The sequence below is a fragment of the Xiphias gladius genome, chromosome 21 (genome assembly GCF_016859285.1).
Source record: "Xiphias gladius isolate SHS-SW01 ecotype Sanya breed wild chromosome 21, ASM1685928v1, whole genome shotgun sequence".
NCBI lineage: Eukaryota > Metazoa > Chordata > Actinopteri > Istiophoriformes > Xiphiidae > Xiphias > Xiphias gladius.
In genome coordinates, this window is record NC_053420.1 from 12631506 (window position 1) to 12653720 (window position 22215).

General features: G+C 39.0%; 1 protein-coding gene across 1 annotated transcript in view; it reads left to right on the forward strand.

The window, feature by feature from the left end:
* The window catches only part of nckap1l (NCK associated protein 1 like), a 98198-nt gene that overhangs the window by 71115 nt on the left and 4868 nt on the right, over positions 1-22215 (forward strand). The window contains exons 2-26 of the mRNA XM_040159059.1: positions 3691-3914; positions 5334-5444; positions 6038-6130; positions 6771-6827; positions 7741-7883; positions 8514-8604; positions 9617-9754; positions 10529-10577; positions 11017-11173; positions 11903-11959; positions 12088-12184; positions 12484-12593; positions 12975-13107; positions 13339-13420; positions 13513-13571; positions 13692-13837; positions 13925-14057; positions 14480-14599; positions 15005-15144; positions 15878-16009; positions 16892-17110; positions 17400-17530; positions 18903-19000; positions 20334-20427; positions 21532-21614. Coding sequence (XP_040014993.1) covers positions 3825-3914; positions 5334-5444; positions 6038-6130; positions 6771-6827; positions 7741-7883; positions 8514-8604; positions 9617-9754; positions 10529-10577; positions 11017-11173; positions 11903-11959; positions 12088-12184; positions 12484-12593; positions 12975-13107; positions 13339-13420; positions 13513-13571; positions 13692-13837; positions 13925-14057; positions 14480-14599; positions 15005-15144; positions 15878-16009; positions 16892-17110; positions 17400-17530; positions 18903-19000; positions 20334-20427; positions 21532-21614 — 2763 coding nt within the window. The 5' untranslated portion in view covers positions 3691-3824. The remainder of the gene's footprint in view (positions 1-3690; positions 3915-5333; positions 5445-6037; positions 6131-6770; positions 6828-7740; positions 7884-8513; positions 8605-9616; positions 9755-10528; positions 10578-11016; positions 11174-11902; positions 11960-12087; positions 12185-12483; positions 12594-12974; positions 13108-13338; positions 13421-13512; positions 13572-13691; positions 13838-13924; positions 14058-14479; positions 14600-15004; positions 15145-15877; positions 16010-16891; positions 17111-17399; positions 17531-18902; positions 19001-20333; positions 20428-21531; positions 21615-22215) is intronic.

A 22215-nucleotide genomic window follows, 5' to 3' on the forward strand; every position in this document is an offset into this window, starting at 1 on the left:
GTTAGCACTAAGGCTAACCACCTCGGAATAATGATCAAAAACAAGTTTTTCCTGTTCTTCCCATTCTTCCAACATGGCATGAATGCGGCATAATGTTTTGCTAACTAATAGGTTACAACTGTGGATCTGTGGTTACAACTTTCTAAGTAGCTAGCTAACTGTTAGCTAAATTCTGAGGTATGATTGTGATCCTCAGATGGCCTATTGCACTCTGTAAGGGTTAAACAGTGGGACACTGTCAGTTGAATACTTGTTGTAAACTCTCGAAAAACATGAAGAAGCACTTGATTATCTTGCAAATAACATGTCTTCTTTTATGGTTATGTCTAGTGTCGAATACTGTTCCCCTGTTACGTAAGCCGGACCAAACCTTATCCCTAACTCCAACCAGTAGTGTTTGAGATGCCTAACCTGACCCCCAATCAGTTATCTCTGCTATGCCTAACTATAACCCATGGTTGGGTTTGACATATTATAATATTGACATATTATCACCTGTTAAGTTGATGTAGTTAACTTGTTAATGAAAAATATGCTTATTTACACTTTCAGCAGATATGGAGCAACTTCAGCATTCATTTGGACTCGTGTCTATGGCCACCTGAAGGAACCTTTTTAAGTCCAATAGTTACTTTCCTTCTATCTGTGTTTTAGTTGATTAATATGTCTGTCCGCTGTTTGATACTTGGCAGGTAGTGTACATTTGATTTTAGAACTTTTTTTGAACAAAAAGTTGTCCAAAAATATCGCTATGAAAGTGGTGAGAGCAAAGTAAACCATAACAATCAGCTGAAAGGTGCTAAAACACTCTGTAGAGATAGGGGAAACAACGGAGTAAAAATATTATAGTATTGATTATCGCTGTATATTTGAAAATATGTTCAAGGAGACTGCAGATTTAAGATATAGACGGGTAACATTCATACCACAGCTGCCTCTATCATACTTGCCTATATTGTATTTATTAGACAGGCCCATGTGTTTTGCCTTCTCTCTGCTGACATCTGGGCTGCAGCCGGAGCTGGGAACACTTCCTCAAACCCTTCCACTATCTTTACCATCACCTCCTCCTGCAGCCCTGCTCACAGACCGCAAGGAAGTCTTAAGTGTGCCAATATAGTTGTTTTATTTCTCTAGTTTCACTTCTTTTAACTGGACACATACAAAATCTGAACAACTGGACATAAACACAAATTTATTTTGTTACTATCAGCCTCGCTAGCCTTTTTCTTATTCATTTATCCCGAAAAATTTGGCACAAATATAAACTTGAGAAAAAATACTGAAAGCTCACCCACAATGCAAAGTTCTCCCCTGACTGCTGATACTGTCTTGGTCAGTCATACGGTGGAAGAATACTCAATTAGTCATCCAATATGTCTTTCTCTTGGTGATGTGCATAACTTTTCTTTAGAGCTTTGCTGTTTTCCTTTAACTAGACATGATTACTGTTGACGTACATATGCCATACTGTACTTTGGAGCCAGACCGACAGATTTAACAACAGCAGAAAGAATAAAATTTCAACATGCTTCCCGCACTGCTGTTTTAATTTTGCTCTATTCGAAAATATTTTGTTTTGTAGTCCTTTAGTGCTCAGAGATGATCGATTGCTATCTCAGATACAGTATAACCAAACTTTATCAAGCAGTGGCCTAACAATCATACAATGTACATAGTTTTACAGCAGCTCAAGTTCCAGTTTTCATCCACTCAACATTCTACAGCTTAATTTTTACTCTCATATCTGTATTTGTGTCCATAACCTTGTTTCAGCTGCTGCCTCAGCCCCAGCTAAAGCTTACGCATCCAGAACAAGTACCTGGTTTCTCGAATTATGAGTTGGGAGGCAAAATTGCTTCATGCATCTCTCTCTTTCATAATGACCCAGGGAAGAATCCAAAGAGGTTTGCTAACTTTGTACCCCCCCCAATCACCACCACCCCATCCCCTCCTCCTTCTCCTCCCCCTCCTCCTCCGACATCCACATCCTCCTGTCTGCTTTCCCAGACAGCCTTGTTAACATGTCTGCCGCTCTCTGAGCTTCTGCCAGTAGGGAAATAATAAACAGATTATTTCTTCAAGTCCACTTAAGATCAATCATCGCTTTGCTTAGCGCTGCACTTGCTGTGGTAGACTTTAGTGACACTCATTAAGAAAATTACTCTCTCTAAGCTCTACAGTACTCCACTCTGCACTATTCAATTTACACCTTCCTGAACCTGTTACAAAATTCCAAGAGAATTTATTGGGGGGTCTTGCGAGAAAAACAGAAAACGACACTTGGCTGCTGGATAACTGAGGACCTGTCTAGTTTACGTGACAAAATCTTTAGTCTTGGTAATCACGCTGAACCTGAGAATAGTTTGATGTGACTATCCATTGCTGGTTTCCAGCTTTAATAACCATTAATACACAATAATGTAAAGACTGTTCTCAATCATGTTATTTCTTTTGAGACAAATTGGCAGAGACAAAGTTGGCCCTCTCAAAAGATTTGCAGTCCTTTAAATACGGATACAGTATTTGCACAGGAAGCAAACAAGACAAAACCAAAGACTGTATATTGAAAATCAAATCATTATTTGGTCATATGCTCCCCTGGGCTAATAACAAAGGACTCTCGATCTTTTGAGAGTGTGGACATTGTCTCAAGAATTCAGTTATAGTGTTTACTTTAAAGCAACACTATTTTGCTTTTGACAGAAGAAATATCACAATCCTTCTTTTACAGATGGAAAGTTGAATTCATAAGCAATAAAGCTAAACCTTGCCAAATTCAACACATTCAGAGATTTTGCTAAACCCTTACTTGGTCTGGTATGACCAGTGGCTCTTGATGGTAATTTGCTGCATATTACGGTTTGGGTGCTACTTTTACACTAGTGGCCGGCATTGCTTCTCGATATTTTTCTAGTCATGTGATTGCAGAAACTGGAAGGAGACGAAGCCAAGTAAACCAAAAATTGTCCTAGAACAATACGCAGTGAGCTCCACAAAAAGCTGCAAAAGGATTATATTACATAAATGTCTTGTTACATGTTGTATTGTGTTATGCTATTCAGGTTTGCTATGTTTGCTACCAGTCTGTGTTGAGGCATTTTTGTGACATAGGTAACTCGTGAGGATTATGCCTGTTTAAATGGGTCACATAGTCTGTTGTATAATTGATCCCCCATTCATTCACGAGGCCAGAGAGCTTCAGTGGGTAAATGATGCCATCTTGTGGTAAAAGAGTAAACAACTTTCTTTTTCTTCTCCGGTCTGAAAATTATTATTGTTATTTTCAGTATTTATATCCAAAGCACTCATTTTAAATATCATGAATATAATTTATACCTTGCTGCCATCCTTGTTGACAGGAATCTTTTTACAGAACAAGAGGAACTGGCTCAAATTACAGACAACAAAGGAGGTGCTATAACAAAGAGGAAACATGACTTTGCCAGTTATTTACATAACATTTTATAATGCAGAGATTGTTATTTCTGGAAATGTGACTGAAAATCCAAATGTACCAAAAAATGTTGACACTTCTAACACTTCTTCTGCCAATTTTTTGTTTTTTGATTTGGATTTTTTCTTCTTCTTCTTTTTCTTTATTAGTAATAATTTATACCCACCTTTTCCCATACAGTCACTGTCTGTGGATAATTTTAACAATCAGCTCAACTCAACTCATGCCTCCAGCTCCACCCATGAGCCCCATGTGACCTAATGGCAGGGTGGGGCTCTGGGTGCGCTTGTTCCCAGGGGTTCAATCGCTACACAGGACCAGGAGGCCAAGGCTTGAACGGAGGGAGAGGTGCAGTGTGCCCGGAGCCATGGACTACCAACAGAAACTGGCTGAAAAATTTACCATCCTTAATGAGAGAGGGAATGGAGTGCTGATACGTATGAACTACATTAAGAAGGTGAGGGAGATAGGAAGTTTCGTAGAGGCGAGTGGTGCGTGTAACCGAAGAGAAATAAGGAACTTGACTTTCGTCTCAGACACTTTGCCTTGTTAAATTTCTCTAAATTTGTTTCTGCATACAGTTACAACACAATACAAAGATTCGTCTAAGAATATACATTTCAGTAGATTATTACAGACAGCTTAGGAAAAAAAATAAAATGTAATTAAGTAAGTACTGTAATATCTATTTTCAGTTTCCAAAGACCTGATAATCAGAGCTGGATTGTACAGACAATCGACCTTTGTATCTACAGTACAAAGAATAATGATTGTATAAAACCAAACACAAGTTAAACTACTTCATCTATACTGCAAGAAAGTACTACAGAGTCCTATAAGGATGCAAACAACAAATAAAAACCTAGTACTGTTGTAACTGTTTCTTGAAGGCAAGAAACTCTCCAGGAGCATATTCTTAGATTACTCTATGTATTATGTAATAACTGTATGCAGAACTCTAGTAATGGGATGATGTGAGATCATTGTCACAGCTTTGTACTGTTTATAATAGTGCTTTGTGTGTACACTGGCTTAGCAGTACAGGCAGCAGTGTTTTGCGACTGCAACTGAGCTTTTTTTCTCCAAAGAGGAAGTGCAAACAGGAAGCCAGTCTGAACTGTCAGTTACCTCAAATTTCAGTTAATCTGAACTGAATGGTGTGAAAAACACATCAGAAAAATATTATGGAGGAATCAGACAGTCTGATAATTTAACATTCATATCTGTTAACAGCTCCATAGTGCAGGGACATCTCTGGATGTGATAAAGCAGGAAGTGACACTCTCTTCATCGGAAAATGGAATTTGCTGTATCTAATGTGCATAAGCAGCCGCAAACATCCTCTTTTCTGTAACCCCATATGAGCATGTGTGTGAATGCACTGTATTTTTGCATCTATCTGGGAGAAAAATAGAAAAACAGTTTAATTTTTTAAAACCTTGCCCAGCGCACGCATGCATTTTTTTTTTAATTTTTTTTTTTACAGTTCACACTTGAGTTTTGCTAAACAGTCTTCTACTGTCAACCTCTAAAAAGCCCACCTGGAGCATTTTGGCGTTAACTGTCCTGCTCAAGGTCACCTTGAGGCTGATTTTTTTTTAGGGGAGTGGGGAGAAGATTATTACTCACTCTGCCTGTAATGTTACCAGCTAGTCTGAGGACTCAGTGACTTTCTGTAGACAAGCTTGCTTTGATAATCATTGGTTGGATGCCATTCAAAAATTAAAAAGTTACTAATCAAATCCTGCCAAGGAGACCCCCACATACACTGCAGAGCCTGAAAATGTGTCAGAAATGTTGAAAGTGTCACAGTACGACGTGCAAACTCATCACATTACATCCTCACATCTTTATCATTTCCTAACCTCTGTTACAGACCTGTGCAGACCCTAAGCAGCGGCTGTCCATCCTGACAGATAAAGCCATGGAGAGTGCCATCAAATACATCAACAAGAAGTTCCCCAACATCGACTTCAGAGGAAACATTGTAAGTGTGAAGCAGCCTTTGTGGAGGCTAGTTTTCTCACCATGCATGTATGCATAGTTTTCATGTTCTGTTTTCTTTTGATGATGAAAGTATCATTTTGGCATCTTGCTTCTTCTCAGACAATAGGTCATATTACATATGTGAGCCACTGAACACATTACGATTGTCACGTTATTCAGTGTTCACAAGAAACATGCCTTGACAGTTATGGGGAAAAACGGATAAACTGTTCTGTTCTGTTCCATCAAAATGATTATCTTGCATATCTCAAGAAAAAATATGTTTGTTATCTTGAGATCATGAAAAATCAAAGAAATTTCAGTGTTACCCAGGCACATCTACTCTGACACAATAGAAATAGTCATGTTAGAAAATATAAAAGGGTCTGTTATTCTGTTCATGTTGTATTTATATATATATTTTTTATTTCATTTAATTAATTTGCATGGGCCTGATTGGTTTAATCAAGTATTAACTGGAGCCTATTAACTCACCAACAGGACTAAGGATTTCAACTAATCGTTCACTTTTCAAAAAATGTCTCACCTTCTACCTGACCAGTAATAAACTGTTTTCATTATTTTTCATTACAGCAAAATCTGACCAGCATCCAGCGACAGAAATCTGAAGTGTTGTCGGCCACATCAAGCTACTATGACTCTTTCTTGGATGTCATAGAGTTCAGGGTGATTTTCTCCCTCTATCGTTCTTTCTTTTTTCTTTCTTTCTTTCTTTCTCCTTCTCAGGTTTTACATTTCAGATTTTGTTTTTTGACATGTCCCAATGGCTTCCTGCAGTACGCTGTTCAGTGTGACAGTGAAGAAACATCAAAATAAAACAATGAAAAGAGCAATATATCATTCTTTGAGCATGGAAACATAAATCTGAAAATAGAGGACAATGGTGGTGATTTTGGTTAACAGAGAGTGCTTTCTTTCTTGCTCTGTTTCCTTCTGCACATCCATTATTTTAAGAATTTGGGTTTCCAGAAAACATTTACATATAGAGTGGTATATTCTGATATAGGAAAATAACTGATTTTATCCTAATATCAGTTAGTTGCACCTCCCTGCACATTTGCATATTACTGTGATGGAGGTCGCAACCAGGACAAGGCATCATTGGTATTCGTAGGACTAAGAATAACTTAATCATGATGTTATAGGAATATGCAAATGTAAAGTGAGTATTAGGCTAGAGGAATCTATGAAAATGATAATGTGTTTAGGAAATCGTATTAGAGGCTTAACATGATTGAAATGCTGCTTTGTTGTTCTGCGTGTGTTGTCTGTTTCCTACTCTAATCCTTCTCTGTTCTTCATTCAGGACCATGTTTATGAGTTGCTGAACACCATAGATGCCTGTCAGTGCTTCTTTGATATTGTAAGTATTTATTGCCTGGCTTGTAATTGAAAGCACTGAAGTCGTACACAACAGCTGCTGGTAATTCAACCATCTCTCACTGTTCTCTCCTCTTTTTCATTCAATCTGCTGCTGCTACTATGGTGTTTACTCCTACAGTACAAGCTCCGTAGTCCAGGTTGTTTTTATCTCTCCACACCGCCCCAGCCTCTTCATGTTCAGTTTGTCCTTTTTTTTTATTTATTATAATTAAAGTGGCACCTCTTGCCTTGTGCATTATGTATTTCCTACTGTTATATCAGTGATCTCTGTCTCCTGTGATCTGATGTGCATGGTTAATGGGGGCATTTTAAACACCTCGTGTCTTTGGATTTATTTTGGGAGCATCTCTCTAGAGCAAGACCTTTTATGCCAAATATAACTACAGATCCATTTGATCCAGCACATTTATCACTGTACAGGATTCTTATTATTTCAGTTGTAAGACATTTGCCATTCACCTTTCACATTCATAATGAAAAACATCCCTGATGAAACTCCACTTCAAGCTGACAAATATTAAAGCGATATTTTCCTCAAAATCTATGAAAATCTATCTATCCTTTTGGGCCCGAAAAAGTGACAATATAAAGCATATATTTTCCTCATTTAGGGAGAATAGAGCTGTGGTTAGTACAAATACACTCAGTTACAAAGGATTCCAATGGAGTTTTCAGGTTTTTATCAGATAAATGCTTTTGTAGTGTAGACAGTATCTGTATGGTTGGTATGTTCCAAATACTCATATTTTCACCAAAATGTGGCTAAATATCATGCTTCCGTGTTCAGCTCCTGTTGTCTTCAAACTGACAGAACCACTGAACAATTGGCTCCATTTCTGCTGTTCAATAAAAATGTCTTTCTTTCACTGACTATGCCAAAATTTTGTTATCAGGCATACAACTTTGACTTCACCAAGAACTACTTGGATCTGATCATCACCTACACCTCTGTTATCATAACGCTCTCTCGCATCGATGACAAGAAGGCTCTGGTGGGCATGTTCAACTGTGCCCATGAGATGACCAATGGGTGTAGGTGAGAAAGCATGAAACTGCTCAATGAATAAAGAAGAGACGTCACATAGGAATGGAAAAAAAAGTATTTTTAGGGATGGATGTGTTTTCCATTTCCATTTACTCACCTTTTTTGCTCAAGATAGCATTCAGTCAACAAAGGACCTGACTTTGCTGCTTCCTAGCTATGAAAAACACTCCATTCGAGTGCTTTAATTAAGGCCATTACAAGTTTCCACATCCATCAGTAAGATTATTCTTATGATCCACATAATCAATTAATTGATCAATTAACAGACATCAACAGCTCACCACTAACCTTTTCTGAATGCCAAGTTGTATTCTGACATTTTGAGTCTGCATGATATTTATTTATACACCCCAAAAACTGCAAGATACTTATCTTAGTTTGAGACACGAGCAGGAAACACAAACAAATATATTTTAATATGACATTGGACTTGCGCATCCCACACAGTTAGCCCCTTTTAAGGGAGCAGTGTTAGCGCTTCAGCTAATTTCTGAAATCCAAAGCTTTCAACATCAGTAAATCCATGTAGTTTTGGCAATGCTGTGTTATTATAATGTCCAATTTCTTTTCATTCCTCTTTGTTATGCATTGATTAATTACATGCTGTAATGACTCCTGCAGCGACCCCGCCTACCCGCGGCTCAGCCAGATGTTTGTGGAGTATGAGCATCCGTGGAAGAAGCTTGCTGAGGAGTTTGGGCCTCACACAAGGGTAAGCTCAGTGTTTCACTGTGTGTATAGAGTGCAAAGGTACATAAACAGTTAATAGTTGGCTTTAACAGAAAGGCAATGGTTGCACAGTAAAATAAATTTAAAGTTATGTTTAATTCAACTTTGTCCCAATATGAATGCAGCTCCACCACAAATTTTGATATTTGTGTTTATGTTCACATACTGTATTTAAACTCAGAGCATAAATACTAAACGATACACACTTCTGTTTTGTCTAATTACACGACTACACCTAAGGGTGTAAGTACTAAATACCAAAATTATGTGGACACTTACCCGTATCTTGTTTGCTGAACATCTCATTTAAAAACCATGGGGATTATTCTGCTACTTCTGGGAAGGCTCCCATTCAGCAGCAATAGTACCAGTGAAGTTGGGCCCTGGTGTTGGGTGATAAGGCCTGGCTTGCAGTCGACATTCCAACTGACCCCAAAGGTGTTGGATTGGGTTGAGGTCAGAGCTATGTGTAGATGTCTCAAACATTTATTTATGGATGTGTCTTTGCGTGTGGTGTTTATCATGTTGTAACAGGGTCTTCTTTAAACTGTTGCCACCAAGTTAGAAGCAGATTATTTTCAAAAATATTATTATGTACTTTCGAATTAAGACTTCCCTGAACTGGAACAAAGTAGCCTACCATTAAAAACAGCCCCAGACCAAAAGTAATGTATATGGACATACAACTGCCATAGACTGCAGCTGTATCTTACACACGACTAACACATTGTTAATTCAAATGATTTATCATTCTATTTACTTCTTTAACACTAGGAATTACATCGATCTTTGTGGTGTATCATAATATATACCTATGTACAAACAATCAAACCACAGGTTTTGAGTCTCCAGCTTGTTTTGCTATAACTTTCCCATTTTTGCTGGATTCCAGGTTTGAAGGCTGCCATCTCTCTATATCTCTGCCATTTTGCCCCTTCCTCCATCTCTCCCTGTTTCCAGCTTCCTCACTCACTGTTTTCCTTTCCTTACCCTAGTCTGTGACGGCGGCGTTGCTGTCTCTGAAGATGGTCTACCCTCGCAGGAACCTGCCAGCTGAGCAGTGGCGCTGTGCCCAGCTCCTCAGCCTGCTCAGTGCTCCAGCTGCCATGCTGGACCCGGCCTGCTGCGACACTGTGAGTCCTCCATCCTGTCACCTCTTCTCCTGTATTTATCTCTGACAGAGGGAAAAAGAAAGAGGAAGGGAGTGGTAGTGTCTCAAATATAGTTTTTCCAGTGATGTCAGATCCAGAAATGAGAGAAGGTCTCACAGCCAAAAGATGCAATAAAAGTACATGTATTGTCTTTAAGGTCAGGTGCAGTCCACTTGACATTAGCTGTGTGCCCCATTTTCCCTCTTGTCCTGTTACAGGGTATCATTTACGAAATGATTTGTTTTATTGTCTCTTAACCTCTCTTTCTCTTTCTCCTGCCTGAACTTATATTCCTACCCACCCCCCTTTTCTGCACCTTCCAGTTCTCTGTCATCCTCTCTGCTTTACTTACACACGACCATTACGGTCGCTATGATGTAATGTTAGGATCTTTGTGCCCTGTGTCTTCCTCATTTTAGAACCACTGGCCAAGAAACTGACCTCCAGGCAGCCATGTTTCTTATGGAAAGATACAATATATCTGAAAGCAAAAGAAACACACTAATTTTAATACATTTTGGGAGGATAGTCCCCATTTTATAGGTGGTAAAAATACAAAGTGCATCACATGTTAGTGTAGAATCTCCAAAACTATTGATTTCCCTTTGAATGTGAAACAAGAATAGAGTAGCCACGCAGAAAGACTTGAGGGCTACCATATACACGTATTTAACTGACAGGATTTTACTTCATCATAAGGTTAGTACATGTAAATGTGTGTGCGTTGGCAGTTAATAAGCTTGCCGTCCTCTACAGATGGCATGTGAATACTTGTCTATGGAGGTGATGGAGCGATGGATCATAAGTAAGTATCATCATTGATCATTACACTGTTTTAGTACCTGCAGAATTTTAAGATGTGCACGTTTGTTTCAGCTGGAACATATTTCTCACACAGTGACACACACTGCCTTTGGATACCAGTTTAAGTTAAAGTTACAACCTTTTCAACAATCTCAGTTTTTGTTATGCTCATATAACTCCTCGAAAACTTTGACATAAAATGAAAAGTTAAAAAAAGCTTTTAATGAACACTTTTTCAAGCCATATCATCTTAGGTATAGTTTCAATATCCAACCCAATTCTTATCTGCCAGAAACAGTGATCTCTTTTGATCAAAACCTCAAAGAGACAATAACTGTAATTTCAGATAGAAAACAGTTTTAAAATTTAATGATGTAATCACAGATGGCAGTACAAACAGTCCTTCAGATCATGAGTGTTGCCGACTGTCCTCCCTGTAGTCGGCTTCCTGCTGTGCCACAGCAGCCTGAATACCAACCACGCCTCCCAGGAGCTGTGGAAGATGGCTCTGCGGAGTGGCCTCTACCTCACCCTCACCAGGGATGAAGTCCTCAACATACACAAAGTCTCCGAGGAACTCTTCGACAGCATCAAAGGGTATGGAAGCTGCACTGCTACAGTGTATTCTCTCTTAATTGTGGACTGTGAAAAATAGACCTATAGACTTAAATAAAATTTTAAAGATGGAGATAATAGGTAAGTCTTTCTTGCACCCCATATTTCAGACACTTAACAAAGGAGAGTGATTTTAAAATGTGCCCTAACTTCCATTTCATATCAATGCCCTGGATTAAAGGGTCTGATCTGTTGAGGATCCCTCCTCTGGTCTCTTTGATTGCTCATGACGTATCTATAGAGCAATGTATGTTTTTTAAAAAGTGTCTGTCCCTAAAATGCTAGATATGCAGCTGAAGCTAGACCATCTTACAATGAGTATGGCAATAAAATAATCTTAAATTATTCCTTAACTATTTCAACATAACAAACAACAAACAAAGTAATAACAAGAGCAAGGTTTGGGATCTTCGGAGAAGAAGAGCTTGGATTATAGACTAAAAGTTGGTCAGAAAAGGTGATGAAGGTGATTTGATATGAAGTGTAAACCAATGATTACAGTAGAACACTTACTGATTAGAGTGTGCGATTTATTCATATTTCTTCACAAGAGTTTCAGACGACTAAGTCTGATTCCACTGCAAAATTAATCCATGCCAAGACAAAGATGATAAATATTTGAAAAAGGTCGGTATTGCCTGACCATAGTAATTAATGTATCTGTAATTGTTTCAACTATTGCATTTGTTTTTTTTCCTTCATTTTTTTCAGATATAGCAAACGAGTCGCAGACATCAAGGAGTGCCGTGATCACGCTATACTCAACTGGTGAGTCTGGCAGGAAACGAAGCAATGTTTTTACCACACTTGTGTTATAAATATTCAATTATGTGTATTTATTTTGAAGAGAGCTGTGAGAACCAAGTGTCCATGTCCATTTCCTGTGTTATTAACAGCGGGGCTATGCACAGAGAGAGGAGGCAGTATCTGAGAGGAGCAATGAAGGAATTATTTAACGTTCTGGAGGACGAACCTGGACTTCTGGGACCAAAGGTGAAAGCACAGTAATGAGCATTACAGTTGTACTTGAGGGATTCAGCAAATCATTTCATTACTTCAAGTTATAACTCCAAAATTAAATTCTGCTCACATAACTTATGAAAAACGGTGTCTTTGATTCAGCTTGCAACTCGCACACATCTTGGAATCTGGGAGTATTTGGGCAGGACGAGGGGAATTCCTCTGAATGACCCTGCATTTCATAGTAATCATGACTTTTACCAATCTTAGCTGATACACTTTTCTAATGTTCCTCTTACTTCTCTGATCCATGTGCCAATCAAATCCCCAAGGCCCTGTTTGTCTTCATGGCTCTGTCATTTTCCCGTGATGAGGTCCTGTGGCTCGTCAGACACTCTGAGAATATACCAAAGATAAAGACACCTGAGGACTACGTTGACAAGTAGGTCATAGGTACAGAGGAGGTACACCATGGACTGCTGCAGCTGAAAGACAAACTGTGTCATGTTAGTGTACAAAAATCTGGCACTCAGTCACTCAGAGGCCATCAACAGTGGAGAGAATGACACATAATCTTGAAATCTTTTGTATTCATATGGTATTCATTCATGCATTCTCAAGCCCAACCCCAAATAAGTAACAGCAACAAATTTTTCCCTTGCTGCAACTCCCATCTTAAGATGTCTCTCAAGGAAAGAAGAACAGTGCAGCAGCTGTGTACATCATATTTTTAAATTTTAGCAATGCAGTTATCCTAAACTGTGTAGAAGAGATTTTATAGACGAATATTTGGACAAATGTGTGGCGTTTTCTGTTTTCCCAGTCAAATGGCAGAGTTGCTGTTCCACATGGTGAAGCTAAGAGGTCTCATGAAAAAGTACAACCATGTAGTGCAGCGCTACCATGTTCAGTACCTGGCCCAGTTTGATGCCTTGGTTCTCAATGACACCATACAGGTACTGGCAGCGTGTGTTTGCATGTATGGGAGTATGTGTGTACAGCATGTACTGTATGAGCGTTTAATTCTGTGCATTTCCCTTAGCCATTATTTGAGATGCAGACATTGTCAAAGAGGAAAGAGGCAACAATAATTATATCACTGAGTGCATCCATTATTCTCCAGCTCTTTTACATCAGCACCAACTTTATTAACTAGGAGTATCACACTTTCTCTCTCTCCTCTACAGAACATGTATGTGTGTCCAGAAGAGGAATCAGTCCTGATGAGTTCTTTTGTCTCAACTCTGTCTGCTCTCTCAGTCAAACAAGGTAATCACAACAAAACACTGAGCATTACCTACACTGAAAACGCAAACAACAAATTAAATTCTAATAATGATGAATGGCATTTTGCTCTGCAGTGGACAACAAAGAGGAGTTGGATTTCAGAGCGCTTAGACTGGACTGGCTGAGATTACAGGTATGCAGATTTACTTTACAGCCTCAAATGCCACATAGAGTCCAATTATCAGTGTAAGATTTTTGTTTGACCATTCAAGAATTAGACAGATATCCCCTCAAAGTTTTCTTCTTGTTGTAGGCCTACACAAGTGTGAACAAGGCTCCTCTTCCGCTAAAGGACTACGCCGACTTAGCAAAGGTGATGAACATGATCCAGTTTCACACTAGGATGGTGGACAGTGTGGAAGAACTGCTGCAGGAGACATCAGAGGTGTCCATACTCTGGTTAGTCTCTCCTATCCTCTCCTCTCCTCTTCTCTTATACTCTTGAATTGATATCTTGACAGTTTATTTTTCCTTTTTGTTTTCCAGCTTCTACCCGCGTGTCTTTGAGAAGATGTTTCACCAGAGCAGTGAGCAGATGACCATGAAGCGTTACCTCATGTCCTTCCCTTGCGTCTCCTCCCAATTCAGTCAGTGTGGAAACGCTCTCTGCCCAGAAGAGGTCAGTGTTCAGTCATCTGCTGACTAACCTATTCATCATCAGCCGAGCAGCAGTGAAGACACTATATACCGTACATGAAGTTTGATTTCTAATAATTTCACATCATCACGGCAGCTACAGTACATGACAGATTCTACATTCTTGACAACATTTTCGGCTTTATACTACAACAGAAAGATTTACTTCTTGTTGCCAAATAGAAGTTGTTATATCTATCTATTTGTTAGCAACTTATGCCAGCCTAGGCTTTCAGACTGAAATTGGGATTTCGTCTTTGAAACTGTTCCCATTGTCATTAAATTGTGTGCTAACTATGCATTTCCAGGAATATATTTTTCTGTACCTTTTCCACATGCTAAACTATGTCCTTCTGTGTACATATGTGCGCACTCACATATACTGCTATTTGTCTGTGTGTCTAGATAGAGACAATGGAGAAGAGGAGTCTCCGCATGTGTGTGACCTTCCTGGAGCAGATAGCCAAGCAGACCAGTAATGTTGTGTTAGAGATATGTGCTGAGCAGTGCAACCTCAATGACCAGGTGAAGTCTGAGTCTTTTTCAGGTTTAAAACAATGAATTATCTAGCGGAGATTGATTCTGCCAAACTCCATATCCAAATATAATCACACTAGTCCCGGCTTAGCGTCAGTGGATTTAGCTGGAGGCAGTGAACAGACTTTGAGACTTGAGAATTTAAATAAAACGATAACACAGGTCTTAAACTATGGAGTTGATTAACGCTGTGTTGTTTCTCCAATCCCATGAAGAAAATATGACTGAGTTCTTGCGATGTGAACACAAAACTCCCATGTTTGTCTTTGAGCATGTTACCCAATATTTACTTAGCTGAATACTTCTTTCCTCTGTCTCCCTCTTTTTCTTCCCCCTTCTTCTCTTCTTCTCTCCTTCTCTGCATCCATCTCTTTCAACATGATAACCCCTTAGTTGCTGCCCAAGCACTGTGCTGAGACCATCAGTGCTGCTCGCCATAGAAAGCAAAAGAAGCCGTTGCCAAAGAAAGGAGAGGTCCAGAAAGAGAAACCGGGCGCTGAAAGCCTGAGGAAAGACCGGACTGTTGCCACCAAGTTAGCTTTTCTCTCTGTTTCCATGATTATCTCCATCTCTTCTTCTTCTTAACTCTCTCTGTCTCATCCTTCAGTAATTTTCCTGAAATGGCAGAAGAAGTTGTAATGAGTACAGCCCCGATTTCTGGAAATGTGCAGCATTATCAACAGTCCAAAGGCAGTTAAATAAACGCTGTGTTGGATTCTGGTTCTGTAAAAGTTAGGATAAGGTTAATGCAGTTCATTTTGGTAGAAATATTTAATTGTCTTCTGATATTTTCAAATTGTTTCCTTCACTCCATGACACATCCCTGCCTTAAATGATCAGGATGAAAATGCTCCTGCCTACGGGGCATAATTGGTTTTGAACTTTATTACCCTTCAAGTTGAATCAGTCAGTGTTGACAGGTACTGAATCAAACTATTAAAAACAAGAAACAAAACACCTCAGCCTGTTAGAGAATCACTTTTAAAGGCAGCATATTTTATTTTGGTCAATTCATTGTTTTGGTAATAGTCTGTATATAGCTACAGTTAGAAAGCTCCTTAAATCTTAAATCTGAGGAGTTGTAATTCTGTCTCTCTGCCTCCCCTCAGTTTTCCTCTCCTCTGCCACAGTTTGGAGTGTTATACGATTTTCTAATATGTTTATTACCTTATTTGTCTGAGAAAAGAACACCCACATCCACAAAGTATTTGTCCTAAAGACTTGCATCCTCCCTTCCCTGTCTCTTTCTCTCTCTGTGTCCTCTAGTGTTGACAAGATGCATCTGATGCTGACAGAGCTCTGCTCCTCCTACAGTCTTTGCAGTGACTTTATTGTCTTTGACCACATCGTCGTCCCTACAGAGTTCCTCCTTTCTCATCTGGAGACACGGCTCTCTGAGTATGCTGATGGAGGGATTGTTATATTTGTCTAAATAAATGTCGATGACATAATGAGTCACGATGGTGTATAAAAAGTCCCTGAGGTGACATTTGACTAAAAGCTACCTGCACTAGAAGCTTTGGCTTTTTTTTTATGTCACTTCAGCGTCTCCATAAAAAATTACTGTACACTTGCTGTACAGTTGTATCTCAGTGTGCTAACATAAAGCCATCATTTCACTGTTTTCATACTATTTTACATCATGTCCAGTAGCTTGACTTCCACGCTGAACAGAGGCTGTAGAGATGTTAAATCAAATCAAATTTAAATCACTGTGACCCGGATGTGACAGACTACAGGGGAAACTCAAAAGCCTCACTAGATACATTTACTCCAAATCGTCTCTCATTAACAGATCTGTCCACAGTATTTTTGTCCTCCTGACAATCAGGGAATAATTTGGAGATCTTGTAAAATGTCTCCTCCATTTCTATAGTGAACCCTGCTTTACCTTCTGATTCCTCCATGTCAGGCAGTCTTGCACCCACATACAAATCTAATGAGATCCATCATGCCACTCCCTTGCTCTGTGTCATTTCAGTGCTAAATGTTATTTAGATTAGGGCTTGGTACCAGGGCAACCTAATGTTTCTGTGTATATGCTCTGCTTAGTTTCCCTGTCTTAGCCGATGATTATCTCCCCTGTCATCTAAAATTAGGGCCCTCGAGTAGCAGCATGCTTGCAGCGATTGGCCCTTCCATAGGCCAAATTGTAAATCCAGTCTAGTCAGGGAGACAAGGACCCTAACATCGTTTAACCTGTGTCAAGGTCCCATTTGTTCAACCATGATTCCACTCCAGCCTGGTGATAAGTGACAGTGGTTAAACATGTTTCTCCAGGATCATCGTGAGAATGGTCAATTACAACCAGACCACCAAGGAGATAGCCCGTCCGTCAGACCTCCTGGCAGGGATAAGAGTCTATACAGCCACCCTGCACAGCCTCTCCAGCTACATCAACGTGGATGTCACCCGGCTGGTGAAGAGCGTCCTGCTGCAGCAAACACAGCCACTAGACTCACGTGGAGGGAAGACCATTACGACCCTCTACACAAACTGGTGTGTGCGATGTATAGGTGTATCTACTGTGTGCTGCACCCAAGTGCCCATTTAAATGTAGCCAAATATATTTTGACTCATTGACACTGACAGCATAACCATCATACATAGAAATACACAGCAAGCATAATCACACATGAAGCACAGCAAGTAGAGCAAAATACATCCTGTTGGTTTCTCTCTCAATCCCTTTTCTTCTTTGTTTTTCTCAATTTCACTCTCTTTCATTCAAACACCTGTTGTATAAAGGCTGAGGAAGTTTTGTTTGTTTGCTTTTCCTGCATCCCAGGTTCCTAGAGAGTCTCTTGCGTCAGGCCAGCAACTCCCTCATTGTCCACTGTCCTGCGATGCACTGCTTTGTCAACCAGACGAGTGAAAATGAACCAGGTTTTAGAGCAGAGGAGTTCTCAGATGTATCAGGTCAGCCCCGGATCTTAATTACAGTAATTTAATCTGTAGCATATTATATGTCGATATGTTAATATGAACCTCATCCTATCTGAATGCACATGGCTCTGTTATCAAAGTTATAAGTGCAACTTTTTTCACATTTTGCAAAAAATCATCTTTTCTGAAATAATGCAATGAAAGAAAGGAGAGATAAATATCCATGTCCATGTTGTACACTAGGTTTATGTTTTTAAGATACTTTAGTTACTTGAAAATATTAAGACTTTCAGTCATGAGGGTGGAATCTGAAAGCAGTTTGCCTTGCTCTAATTTTTTAACATATTTTGTTGTAGAGAATGTTTGCATGACAAGCGTAAAAGGTGAGAAACTTTTATTTTTGGCAAACACGTTTTTACACTTGACATTTTCATAAAGTTCCCCTGTACTCAGGCCCATAGACCCTAGAGATGACTCACCCTTTTGAGAAGGCACAACTTGCAGATCTTGTTCACTCCTGTGCACCACATGCAGAGGGAGCATTATTGCTCAAGAGGATGTGGAGCTTGCTATTCTGGTAGTGTGCGGTGTTTTCTTTCACACTGCCTGTCATGCAGTTTATTCTGACACTGCCTGGCTAATGTAAACTTTTGTATTGCTTATCATCTCCCCCATTCTTCTCTCCCTGCCTCATAACTATTATAGCATCACTTCTTTCTCCTCCACACAGCCTCCAAATCCGCCTCCAGGCAACCCTGTAGGAGCAGAGGACCTCCTTATGACTGTATTGAGACTGTTTTTACTCCCCTACAGACCTTGGCTCATGCACACACAAGAAAACATGGACATAATACACACCTACGCTCAGAGATGCATTCATAAGACATGCGCAGACACGGTACCTTGGAGACCACTGCACTTCAATAGACACCCCTCACAATATCATCATCGTTGTCTATATTTACTCCTCGTTGAGGTATCTGCCTGCCTCATAGTGACTCACTCACCCATCCATTAACCACCTCCAATTTTAACAACACACGTCCTTATCCATCCATATTCAGGCAGACATGTCCAGCTGAGTGAAAGGTCTAATAGCTGCAGTTGTCTGTCTCTCTCATTGATTCAGCTACACTCACATATAAAAATTTAATCTGTGTCCTTTCTTATTTATGTCACTGGTAGAGATCCGTGCTTTGTATTAGATTCCTGTAAAAATGCTGCACTAGAAAGAAACAATACATTTGCAGTAGAGCCCATTCTGTTTGGGTTAAGTTTCGCTGCCTGACATCAACATCAATTTACACTTCTGTTTGTAGTTAGGGTTCATCTCTTCATCTAGGGTTCATAGGCTCCTCTCCCTCTAATCATGATCCTTAAATTATTCATGTCACCCTCTGAACAGAGCTACGGGCCCTCGCGGAGCTAATTGGTCCATATGGCTTGAAGTTTCTCATTGAGAACCTGATGTGGCACATCACCTCTCAAGTCAGTGAGCTGAAGGTACAGTATGATGCAATGGGCTCATTTCAAGAATGTAGATCTCTGGCCCACTGAATTATCTGGGTAGAAGTTATCTGCTGAATTTTGATGAGAGAAACTAGGAACCCCCCTAAATCTGGAATAAGGAAAGACAAAAAAACTTAACCCTGGGTTTTAGTCAGCAAAGTTATCCACATGACTCAGTAAACCTGCCTCAGGTTGTGGAATGTCTTGATTAGGCCCTTGCTTGACAATATGTAGAGAACTGTGATGAAAACTGAGTATTACATGTCCATAGTGGGAAGACTATACTGCTTAACAAAGGTAAAACACTGTAACTTCATAAGCAGTGAAGCTGAGAAAAAAGGCTGGCAAACTGCGGAACAGATAGAAATGTTGCAACAACTTCATTTTATGCCTTTTTTTTTGTTTTTTACAGTGATGATATTACCCAAAGAAAATCATTGCTATACAACCTACTATACCTAAAAATTGCAGATAGGCCAGAGTACTCTGCCTTTGGATAGTCTTCATGTAATGTGTGGGGGAAATGAACTATCTAGCAAAAACTGTGTTATTCCAGCTTACATGTCTATTTCCACTGGTATGTTTAAGAAAATAAACTTCATTTTGATTATTTACAGTTATAGGGATTAAATATATCTCTGTTTTACTATGTGTTTGTCTGTCCATCTGCTATTGATGTTTACACTGAAGAAGGCATGAAGATTTAGCTGCTCATTTATTTATATGGAGTAACAAACTGAATTATAAATATGTTAAATCATCAAAAGGGATATTTTTCATTTACATACAACAGTTAGAGAAAAATCTTGTTTTGTTTTGACATTTGCTTATACTTTATACATTCCCATGGAATAATATTTTTTATAAAGTAAAACGGTTTGTGCCAAAAAGTCAGATTCAGGTCTGAACTCAATTTTGACCCAACGCGTAAATACTACACTTACAAAGGTACAGTCAGATCTCTGAGAACAATGCTAACACATACAACTGTTTCCTTCAGGATACATTGTACTGAAAAAAATAAATTATAATGAATTTACACTATTTCTCATTTTGTGGGGAAATGTGTGCATCTACAAGCAGTTTTGTGCTTTAAAGCTGCCTGTTATCGTGTCAAACTCGTGTTTCTCTTTTAAAAAAGCAGATCCTCACATAGAAGAATTCACTTAGTACTTCTGTACTGCGTCAGTCCCCCCATCTTAACACCCACGATTGAAGTGAAGAGTTGCACTGCTGCAGCTCTGAACTTACTGACTGATCTGTCACAGCTATGACCTCTCTCCATTATAGCTTTTAACAATTACCTCACTTCTCTTTCATCTGTCAGAAACTGGTGATTGAGAACATGGACATCCTGGTACAGATGAGGAACAACTTTGATAAACCAGAGGAAATGTCCAATCTTAAAAAGAGGCTGACAGGTGAGATGTGGAAAGAGGAACATGGGAGGAGATAAAGCAGAGGAGATGTGAAGAAAGAGTCAGGGGGGTGAAAAAGAAAGAAATGGATAAAAAGTATAGGCGGAAAGAAAGGCGTTTGATGACAGAAAGAAGAGGATCAATAATAGGAGGTAAAGGATGAGTACTAAAGATTAATCACTCTAAGCAGAAGCCATTATCGTTTTTATACTGACTGACATACACAAACAAATCTTTGCCCTACTAGCAGACCAGCAAGACCCTTTTGTTTATACATCACTTATTTAATTCAGGTTAACATGCTATTAGTCTACTAAAATGATCTTTAAACACAAATGAGGATTGATTTGGTAATCTTAGAAGTTATCCTGGATACACTGTGAGCACACTCGCATTAAGAATGTGGCCTGGAATAACAGTTCTGCAAGGTTTTTGATGTAGAGACAAGCATGAAATTGAGTTAAGATGTCAATTTTATGATGCTGTCAGGACAATCTGATGCAGAGCAGGGAGCTCAACTACAATAAGTCTTTTCAAATCCTTTATGGTACTACCAGCCATGAATTGAATTGAATTTGCATATACGGCCAGCAACCACAAATTTACTTCTTACGTTTTTCTTTCTATTAAAGCATTTGAAACCATGTCTGACGATACTGAGGAAGCAGAAACATGTGTAGTAAACTGTTGCTAATGATTTAACAAAAAAATTTATATCTAAGAAGAAAATCTGAGAAACCATTTTTCCCCAATCTCTTAGTTTACAAAACTTGACAAAACATAAGGATAATGTATGATCTTTATACTTGATGACCTTTCCCAGAATGGCACTCTTGGTTTTTTAAAGCCCTCTGAATATCTGAAGTTGTTTGAAGTGCAAATAACCGAGTGAGCTGTCAGACACTCCAGAACGAACCCTAATATGCCCAGTGATCACACATTCATATTTGTAACAACAGCACCCAGTTACTTATTCACTCACGGTGTTGCACTAGAGGATACCGCTTTATAAGAGCAGCTGGGGGTCCAGTGTCACTCCTAAGTGCACATAATAAACACCTCGATAATACAGCTGTGAGCCCTGATCTATATCATATCCACTTCTAGGTGGAGAGAACGTGCTGAAGAGGATGACCATCATCGGGGTGATCCTGTCCTTCAAATCAATGGGACAGGACTGTCTGAACGATGTAATGTCCAACAATATTTTAGGATAATGTGAAACTCTTGTAGTACAAATAGATAAAAATAGTTTCATCAGCTGATATGCGGATGAAACTACTTGTAGTACAGTGTAGTAAGAACAGATAAGGAAACGTGATATTCACAGATCAGAAAGTTAAAATGAAGTGTGAAAGGTCAGTTTTGACTTTGGAAATAGCGGTTTGATGACAAAAAAAAAGTAATTCAAGGTTCAGTCACCTTTTTTTCTGGATATATATATATATATATGTATGAAATATATCTATATATATCTATATATGAGTTTATATCTGTATATATGTGTATGTATGTATGTATGTATATGTATATATATATGTATACGTGTGTATATATGTATATGTATATACATGTATATAGATACATTATACTATGGACACGTATTATTGTCTTGTGGTGTCCTTGTTTGTCGTATTTGTTTCAATATATATAAGGACAGAATTTTTTTTAGTTTCATTTTTACTATTTTTTAATCATCTTTCATACCAAAATTGCACTTCAAAGTACTTTACAAATATAAATCAGAAAAAATAAAACGTTACAGGTGAACTATGGTTCAGTGCTGTGCTA